The 11,146-nt window shown below is 31.8% G+C and overlaps 1 protein-coding gene across 1 annotated transcript; it reads left to right on the forward strand.

Annotated features, from left to right (window-relative positions):
* The first annotated feature begins 312 nt into the window (after nt 1-312).
* LOC145006963 (phosphatidylinositol 4-kinase alpha 1-like) lies at nt 313-1,808 on the forward strand. Its single transcript, XM_078965975.1, has 6 exons — nt 313-396; nt 483-641; nt 778-969; nt 1,216-1,416; nt 1,575-1,691; nt 1,773-1,808. The coding sequence occupies exons 1-6, from the start codon at nt 313-315 to the stop codon at nt 1,806-1,808; spliced, it is 789 nt and encodes a 262-aa protein (XP_078822101.1).
* The last annotated feature ends 9,338 nt before the right edge of the window (nt 1,809-11,146 follow it).

Below are 11,146 nucleotides of genomic sequence, written 5' to 3' on the forward strand. Positions count from 1 at the left end.
TTTTGTATGAGTATTTGTTGCAATTATAGCTCATCCCTCCAAAACGTGTTCATCCTAAATTGTATGTAGACATTTCAATATAATATTCCAGTCAAAGTTGTTGACTTGTACTTATGAACTTGTGTTTATGATTTCACCTGTTAACTAAAGTTTTTGTCAATTCTAATGAGGATAAATTTGTTGCTTTATTACACTATTACTGCTTATTTGATCATGGAAGTAGCAGGAACTTGCTAGTAATGATGAAGTCTTTTTAGGTTTTTGGTTGTGATTCCACCTGAAAATGTAACATACTGGAAAGATTCCACGTGAATGAACCCAAATCTTATGCCAGCTATCTTGCAATGCTTAATGGCCATTGTTCATCGTGCTTTTGAGACTGCATTATCATGGCTGGTGATTCTTTTTCTTATGAATTCCTTTATATTATGCATTTTTATTTTTATGTGTGGAATGTTAGGTGAATCTTGTAATGGATGCAGGAGGCTCAAATATGCGAGACAGGAGATGCTGCTGAGGTCAGAGAGTCAACTCTGGTTGTCCATGCTTGTTTTCTCATAAAGAGTTTGTCTGTTAGAGAAGAACACATTCGGGATGTATCTGTTAATCTGCTGTCTCAATTGAGAGAGAGATTTCCACAGGTAAACTGTTGACCTGTATTACAAATTTATGAGCTTTTGTATGCTATCTCCTGTAAAAAATAAATTACATTACCTATAATGGTAAAAAGAGTAAATGATTTGCCCTTTACTTTAAGTAACATTCTATTGGGTGCAGATTCTGTGGAAATCATCTTGTTTGGATTCTCTTTTGTTCTCTGTGAATGGTGATCCACCTTCATCTCTCGTGAATGATCCTGCTTCAGTAGCTTCTGTTCGCTCTTTGTACCAAAGCGTTGTCAAGGAGTGGATTGTTGATTCGCTATCCTATGCTCCATGCACCACCCAAGGTCTTCTTCAGGCTTGTGACGTTAATGACCATATTACCCTTATATTCTAGACTGAACAAGCCTTTTAAATGAGACTTAATGACCATATTACCCTTGTATTCCAAAAAAACAAATTTCACAATATTCATCAATTTTAAATTTAACTCGTTAAGTCATTCTGTCCAGTTTAAGTAAAAAAAGAAACAAGCCTGTAGTCTCAAAAGGTTCACTTTGTTGTAGTTTATTAAGTCTAACAAACTGACTGTGTCCAAACATAAACATTTCAGGAGCAACTTTGTAAAGCAAACACATGGCAAAAAGCACAGCCCACTACAGACATTGTCTCTCTTTTATCTGAAATAAAAATAGGAACAGGGAAAACGGATTGTTGGAAGGGTAAAAAAACTGCCAACATTCCTGCAGTAATGGCATCTGCAGCTGCTGCATCGGGTGGAAATTTGAAGTCAATAGAGGCGTTTAATATTGAGGTTCTTAGCACTGCGTTGAATGAACATTGCAAATTCTAGATTGACGATGAACAATGGCCATTAAGCATTGCAAATTCTCAAATTTGATATTTTTAAAATCTCCAAGAACTTGATCTTTTCTGCTCACCAATTTTACTATTTAAAAAAAAATATTGCAGCCTGTTCACTTTGGATTTGTTGTTTCAAAGTATCTTCACGAATCTCTTAATTTGGGAGGAATCTCATGTATAAAATGCATAAGAGAAACGGGAACACAAGCCCTAAAACTAATACAGGTAATCAATTATCTATTTCAATATTTTTCTAATCATTGTTGATTGATTCCTTTTTGTAATAAATCATATTTGTTGATGCAGAGCTACCCAACCAAAATTCCCTTGGTAATCGAATAAATTGTGGTTGGTAATGAAGTTTTTGCATACCCTTGTCAAGTGCTTGGATAGTAGTGACTGGACCCATATGGAAGGTGCCTCAGATACTTAATTTTTGTTTTTCTTTGAACATTTGTTCTTTTTTACTGTTTCTTGATCTTATACGGTGCTTTTATTTGTATAGTTATTTCAATCTCCACATGCCATGCATAATGAAGATGCCATGGAAGAATATATGTTCTTTGAACATTTGTTCTTTTTTACTGGGATGTGTTGACCAAGAAAGAAGCTAGGTATTTCAACAACGACAAAGAGTTAATGAAGTTGGTGGGCAACACTGGTGCAGGGCCTAATAATGTTTCTTCTGCATAACAAAAGAAGAACAAAGAAAGATCTGATGATATGCTTATGGAGATGAAGATCGGTTCTGCTAAAAAAAAGGTACGTTGAATTACTGATCATTGATTGATATTAGGGTTTGTTGGTCAAAGGAAGGTTTTTCTTTGGGCATTTTCTTCTAGATAGATGTTAGTACAGGGGTTTATGAATAAGGTTTCTTTGGTTTGGCCTCCTGACAACAATTTACTTGGTATTCTCTTGTTGATCATATGATGTACATCTCATCGTTTGCTTTTGGAGATAGCTAGTTTTCAATGAAACCCAAAGTTTGTAGGAAGATTAAGTTTCTTTACAAGGCCCATATTATATTTCCATGTTTTGGGAATCTTTAAAATTGTCTGCCTTGACGTCTTTGATCAATGAATCTTTCCTATTGAATGAATCTACAGCTGAATTTATTGATTTGGTGGTGTTCAGGGCTGCTGAAAGCTCTAGTGAGTCTGCAAATCCAATAGAGTCAGAACTATATATTGGCAGGTAGCTAACCTTTCGGACACAGTAGAGTCAGAACTATATATTGTATTTACTTATTATAATATAAAAAAAATCTAGGTCCCAATGCTTTGCTGATTACCATGGATATGGTGGTTTAATTTAAAAGAATTTGAAAATGACCATTTTACCCTTATATCTATTTGGGAGGTAGCTAACCTTTTGGACGCACAAAATACTTCGCATTTATACTTTGGGTCTTAAACTTATCATTTCTTCTTTGTAAACGTGTTTATGAGGGATACTCATTTTCCAGTTTTGGGTGGGTTAATTTCTCATTTGTAGCTTCATTTAAAATTTTAATCACTCTGTGCTGTGTTATCATGTATGGATTTGTATTTATTTTGGGAATGCACTTGTAGAGACCATTGAGCTTACTTGGACAAATTTAGGGGTACCTTTAGATGGCATATCTGCTTTAAGTTTGGTATTACCTCTCTCTCTCTCTCTCTATCTGCCTCTTTCTAGCTCTATACACTTTTAGAAATTCCACATGCTTGTGCTTATTGCTACTTCCATAACAAAGAACATTTGGATTTCTTTATTTTTACCAAAAATGCCACAGAAATAGCATAACACTTCCATTTCCTTTTTATAGTCCAATGACCTTATTTGAGCTACTTTTTTCTTTTCTCACACAATTTCCTTTTATTCCTTTCTGGCAGTTGTTTTGCGCATGATAAGCTTTCAGTATGACTACTATTCCTCATATCATAATCCTTATGTCTCTCTTCATTATTGGATATGGGGTGAGACTTATTTTCACAACCTGCTCACTTATTCATACATAAATTCACTGTCTTATGTTGCCTGCATCATTTACCACATATAGGTCCTAAACTTCATGTGGCTCAAAATTTTCCTCATATGGCGTTACTTCCGATTTTGGGAACTGGTAAGTAAATGTAAATCCCCATTTTTTTAAAATACAATATAGTAAAGTAATTACATTACACACGACTATAACTTGGAAATCTTTTGGAAAAAATGGCTTGCTTCCTTGAACAAATGGCTTGTTAGGTAAAGAACAAACTAGAGAAGTGAGTTGAAGAGATGCTGGAGCCCTTAGAGAAGCTAAGGACAAACTAGAGAAGTGAGTTGAAGAGCTGACATGGAGATTAGACTTTGAAAAGCATTTGAGGGTATATTATTTTTTATATTTCTTGTATCTAATTAGTTTGTAAATTTTTGTAACAACTTCTATTAATTTGTTTTATCTTTCCATGGAACGATTATTTGTATGACATTAAATTTTATGTAATAGATTGTATTTTTTGTATATGATATTTTATTTTCTATTATGAGATATTAAACACAAATTTAATTTGAAAATTAGTAAATCTATAAATAATAATTTTTTTAACATTTAAAATTATGATACGCAAAAATGTATGTCATCTTCATTTATGACATGACCTTTCTTGACAGGGTCTTTCTTGATATGCAATGCGTGTCATTAACACGCGCGTCGTAAGGTTATGACACGCGAATGCGTGTCGTCTTCCTTTATGACAGGGCCTTCCTTGATACGCATTGCGTGTCGTAAACGCACGTCGTAATTGCGTGTCGTAAATGAGCGTCGTAAATGCGCGTCGTCTATAGACGACGCGCAAAAGCGCGTCGTCTCTCTTTATGACATGGCCTTCCTTGACACGCATTTGCGCGTCGTCTGAGCGTTTTACGACGCGCAATGAGCGTCGTAAAAGGCCTTTTTTCTAGTAGTGTTTTATAATTAAAAGTAAGTTTAAAACTAGTTGAGTTCACACACATCACATACTTATCCATGTAAGCATTTTTTTTTAAATGAAAATTGTCTATCTTATCATTTTATTTTTTAGTTATGTTTAACATTTTAATTATAATAAAAACTGTTTTTTAAAAGTTTCTTTCACTTATTAATAATAACAAGTTGTTTTAAAATTAATAAACAATAATTATAAATAAAAAAATCAAATTATATGGATATGTCATATTATCTAAGCAAGTCTCTTTTAAAATGCAAATTGTCTATCTTATCACTTTACTATTTAGTGTATGTTTCATATTTTAATAATAATATTAAGTGTTTCATAAAAGTCTTTGTTAACTTATTATTAATAATAACTGGTTTAAAACTAACGAATACCAATTTTAAATGGTAATAACATCAAATTATAAATTTAATTTAGCTATAGATAAATTGTATTTTAAATGAACATCATTATTGAAATTATAAAATGATCGCATAAGCAAAAATTTAATTAATCAATAATAATAATTGTTAGAAATAATACTAAACAGATAATTATATTTAATTATGTTTATGATGAATGTAGGTTGATGTCAATGAATATTATTGTTTAAAATAATAGATATTATATATATATATATATATATATATATGTGTGTGTGTGTGTGTGTGTGTGTGTGTAAAAATATTATCTCAAAGTTAATGTCAATAACATAACCATTTTAAACATATATTTTTCAATATTTTTTCAATATATTTTTAATCTTCACTGCGCAACGCGCGGAAATTCGTCTAGTGTGTGTGTGTATATATATATACACACACACACACACACACTCTAATAAATGAAGCTTTTTTTTTTGCTACTTGTCATACTCTCATTAACCAAAAATAACTTCATCGTTGCCAATTTTTGATAAATTTGTCAAATGTCATTTTATGGTTATTTTGGATTATTTTTTTCCACGTGTCATTTTATAAGTTTTCTTATTTTTTAAAATTTCACATAATATTTTATTGTAATAATTACAATAAATGTAGTAATCAATGAATATCAATATTATTAATGAACTTACATTTTAATTTCAAAATTTTCAAAACTAAAGATCAATAGTTTTTTTTGTTTATTTATTTAAATTATTTGTTTAATTTTCAAAGATAACAAAATATTTTTATTATAATAATTAATTATTTTTTTATTTTATTATAAATTCAAAGTTCTCTAATATTTACACATTTATATTTATTTATTTTTTAAATTAACCCATATAGTATATGGGTTTCACAAATAGTATATATATATATATATATATATATATATACACACACACACACACACACACACACACACACACATACACTAGTTTATAACCCGTGATAACCACGGTTATAAAATCAATTAAAATTTCGTATTAAAAATTCAAAATTATTAATCAATTATTTTAAATAAATTATTACTTAAGAGATATTTTTTTAGTTATATAAAATTATAATCGTTGATTTAAATAAATATGTGGAGTTATATCATTTTATAATTTATATCAATTTTATTTTATTTTTATTTTTTAATCTAATATTATTAATTTAATATTTTTAAATGGAGAAATTTTAAATTTTGAAATGTAAAATAAAGAGTCAATTATTAATTTAATAAAATTAGAGTGGGAAATTTAAAATTTGAAATTTGAAATGAATAATTAATAGATTGATAAATGGCATGATAAATGATATATAACATTAATGAAGGGTTCTAATTGCATGACACTTGTCAATATGAAATTAAACCTATTCTTTTATTAAAATAGGGATATATATATATATATATATATATATATATATATATATATATATATATATATATATATATATATATATATAGGCTTAGGTTATTCTATTTAAAGTAATTATTATGTTATTGTATGCATAATTGTGGGCCAATCAATTTTACTTATTTTAGGAAAGTGATTAATGTATATTATGGAAATAAAATTAATTGGAAAATATCATCTAATTTATTTACATGGGTATTTTAGTCAATTAATATCTATTTAATAAAGGAAATTGCATATTTTAATGGATCATAGATTCTACTAATTTTAAAAATCCGATTTTACGAATTATAATTCTTTTAATTCGGACATTCTGACAAAATTTGTTTATGAGTATATTCAAGAATAAAAATATTCTTGAACCATAAATAATAAAAATATTTTTGAACCTATTTCTTGATTATGATTTTAAAAACTTCTTGTAGAATAACAAATTCTTGAACACTCAAATGAAGAATGAAAACAAAAAATACATTATTTCTTATAGAATACGGCGGATAGCAATTGTTAAGAATTACATGTATTGTTAAAGAATGAAACTAAAAAAAACTTTCAAAATGGGAAAGAAAACATCAAAATCTATCAACGACACTAATATATTCTAAAAGAATAATGTTGCTTAGAATCACTTTCAATTTTGTGATCCGTTCTTCAAGCATCAACTCCTATGAAAACAAAACTAAATTGTAGTTTAGATTCCAACAGAATTAGAATTCATGATTCCATTCGAATAGAATTGGTATTCGTGATTCCATACAATGCGTGAACGAATGACATTGATCTTCTTCAATGGTCCATAATCGATTGATTCCAACCATTCTTACGAGAATGACATTTTGTGAGACTAATACCAGACGAGAATTACATTCTACAAGAATACCATTCCGTTAGAACACATTTATTCTCCTTATCTAATATACAAAAACTTGCAATCCTTGCTTTTGCTTCTCTCATTTACTAGTTCGATCCTCCAGATCCTTTTCTCCTTTTCTCTCATTCCAAGTCCAGTATGGTAAGCCCCTAAGTCGTATCAAACTAATAATCCAACTTAAAATTAAAGTTCAATGAAAATTCCAAGTAGTCTTACTTGATACCTGTAAAAATAAATGACCTTAAAAAAAAGTAATTGGAAGAGATGTAAAATTTCATTATGGTTTTCAGGAAATTACCAGTTGTAACTTAAGCTTACAAGGATTGAAAATGCTTTGTTTCTAGTATCACCACATTCAGAACTAAGATACTTACAAACGTAAAGCTCTCAAAAACCACATACTACTGTAACTTAAGCCTATGAGTGTGACAACCCGAAATTTTTTCCATCACGATAACCCATTCCCGTCAGCGAAACCCGTCTATCTTTCAAATTGTCCGCTAACATTTCGGGTTAGGTCATTTAACTTGAGACTTTTATAATGACCTCGTGAGTGTCCAAACCCATTAGAAACACATGAAAACGCCCCAAATTATTATTTGGAAAACTTTTAGTTTCGACTGCGTCGGTTTACGGTAACTTAATCGGGTACGACCAAAAGCCCCGTTTAACGTCAGTATCGGGTAGAATTCCACTGAGCCCCAAACCCGAACCATATATAAGGTTGAGTGGGCTTCATTTGAAGCTTTTCCACTCTCTCTCTCTACTCTCTCTCTAAAAACTCAATCTTGGATCCAAAATCACCCATTTCAAGCCCCAAATTGGTATGTAATCTATCCTAACTCATAGTATAACATCTTTAGCATTCAAATTCGTGTTTAAACTATGAAATAGGACCATAAACATGAGTTTACGGACCTGGAATACCCTTGGGCCGCAAACTCATACAAATGGGGTTTTTGAGCCTTAAAACCCTCCCAAACCACATTTGGAGCTTAGATACGACTTAGGGGCTTACCATACTGGACTTAGAACATCAAAACCTTAACATTTGAGGGGTAAACATGAGATTATTGCCCAAGATCATTCTTGGGCCGTAAACACCAATTCATGAGTTGTAAACACCTTCTAAGGTGTTAAGATGCCCCTTAAACACCTCCTAAGCCTTGGAATAAAGTCTAGAAGCGACCACAAATGAGTTAGGGACCTTAAACTTGATAGAAACCACCGCCTAAGGAGTTCATGGCCGTAAACCCCCCAAGGATGGGTTCCTGGGATGTAAACTCCTATAAATGGGTCAAATGATGCCTTAACTTCATCCTATGATTTGTATATTGAGCTAGAAACTCTTGTGATTGACCTAGGACCACCAAAACACCCTTTGAATGCGTACCTAAGAGTTTACTGCCATAAACTCTTAGTTTACTATCGTAAACTCCTCAAATGGTCCGTATGATGTTCACATTACATTCCAATGCCTTAAAACCAAGCCTAGCATTAACCCACAAGAGTTGTAAGACAATTTAGCACCCTAGAACACCCCCACCATGAGTTTACGGCCGTAAACTCATGGGGAGTTGGTCATTAGGGCCGTAAACTCCCTTAGGAGTTTACTCTTGAAGAGTAAACTCCATATCCAAGCCATACATATCCGTAGATGCCACCCGGGTCACTCCAAACACTTGAAATGAAGTGTTTTCGCGACTAGAAGTGTATATCCTCAACTAATTAGTAGTAAAAAACCTAATTAGATACAAATGTATATCTTTTCATATTACATACGAACCTCGCACGCGTTCAATCCCCAAATTGACGTTTAGCATCCAAACCGACACATTTCACGACTGGTGAGTTCATACCCCTACTCTTTTCCCTGTTTTTCAAATGTTTTCAGGGGGAATACAAGCAAAAAGTACAAGGAGATCTTGTACTCAAACCTTTTATTTCAGTTCAAATGTTCATATTCTGTATGCTTTTAATATCGAAAACCGTATTAACCAATAGTTCGAATTGCAAAGTTAGCTTTCATACTAATTGTAGATTTCTTTATAAAATGTTATAATCTATGTTTCATTTTATAATCTTACGAAATATTCATACTAATCACAAATTAGAATTAATACTAATAAGATACGCCTCCAGAAAGTAACAGAACGAATACGAAAGTACGCCTTTGGATGACACCAAGACTTCAGAAATACAGCTAGTGTACGCCTTGAGTGTCACCAGAGTTTCAGAACTAATTCGGAAAGTATGCCTTTGGATATCGATAGAGTTTCGAAAACATACGCCTTTGGATGTCGATAGAGCTTCGGAAATACAACTAAAGTACGCCTTTGGAAGTCATAAGAACATCGAATATACAGCTAATGTACGTCTCTGAGTGTCTCCAAATATTTGAAAATACAGCTAAGTAACGTAGATAATCGACATTCGAGTGTAGGATAAACAGGATATCCAAATGCCTAAGTAATACGACAAGTATGATAGATATTAGTACATAGCATTCCGAACCAAGAACTAACCACGACTTTTAGGAAATATAAGGGTTTTTCCTGGGATAACGAATTGTATCTAACCATACTGTAGAATAAACGAATAACTAAACTTACAAATAAGAAAATATGGGATTTTCTTGGATTACGAACTGTTCCAAATTTCATTATGTAATAAACGGATAACCAAACTTAACTTGACTGTGTAACGAATGGAAAACTAAACTTTACTTATAAGAAAATATGAGATTTTCTTGGATAACGACTTTTTCAGAAAAACCAAAGGAAACCTGTTTTTACAAAAATAAACCGCTTATGAACTCACCAGCTTTATGCTGATTTTCAAACTGCTTGTATTCTCAGGTCCACATTAGACAGGTACACGACGATCTTTTGGAGAAGACGGAACGTATAGAAGACTCGTCTTAACTTTTGTTCATATGATATATATGTATAACTTTTGTAACACTTTGTTTCAAACAATGTAAATATTTCTATGTAATGTAATGTTTCGTGTTTACCATGCTTACTATGTACATTGGTTGCGATACTACATAACGTCCTCCGCCCCGGAACGTTTCCGCCATCGGTTTCAGGGTGTGACAATGAGGATTGAAAATCGCATGGTTTTTGAACAAGTTTAACGAATCTAAATAAGTTATAAAGTTAAAATCACTTAAACTCAAGAAACAAGCTATAAAAACACGATACTCCAAACATATGTTACCTGGGTTTGAAGGGGAATGCGGAGCCTTACGATTTGACTAAGATCTTGAACAATAAGGAAAAAATTAGGGAATTGGTGGTCATTGGTAGGGACTTGGTGGTTACGGTGGTCTGGATAAATAAAACAAAAATTAGGGAGATAATGGCTTGTCGCAATGGCTGGGATCGATGGATGCAAGAAAATCTGAAGGGAATGAGGTCTACAACCATTGATGGAGATTGAGCATGTATCACTTGGATGAATTTCATCTGAGATTAAGTCACTTCCATTGACGCGCACATGTCACCTGGGAAAAAGAGTAGGAGTGGTATAATGATTTTCATAAGAAACTGTAAATGGTATTAGGCGGAGGAAGCAGTGGCGAGGTGGACGATTAATTGGTTATGGAGACAAGTAGGAAGGTGACCTACGGCACAGACCAATGGAGACAATAGGAAGGTGACCTACGACACAGAGGGAAGGAGAAAGAACCAATTGTTAGTGTGAGGAAGAAAGAGGCGGATTTAGTTCGCCGGTGCGATCTGGAGGTGAATTTTAATAGGGTTAATAAGAAAAGGATCCCTAAAAAAAAGGGACTATTTATAGAATTGATTTACCAAATTACTAAATTACCCTCATTCATTTATTTAATTATTTAATTTTGATTGGACCATATTTATGCATACAATAACATAATAATTACTTTAAATACCTGAACCTAACTCTCTCTCTCTCTCTCTCTCTCTCTCTATATATATATATATATATATATATATATATATATATATATATATATATATATATATATATATATATATATATATATATATATATATAT

This window comes from Lactuca saligna, chromosome 7, assembly GCF_052625555.1.
Source record: "Lactuca saligna cultivar CGN05327 chromosome 7, ASM5262555v1, whole genome shotgun sequence".
NCBI lineage: Eukaryota > Viridiplantae > Streptophyta > Magnoliopsida > Asterales > Asteraceae > Lactuca > Lactuca saligna.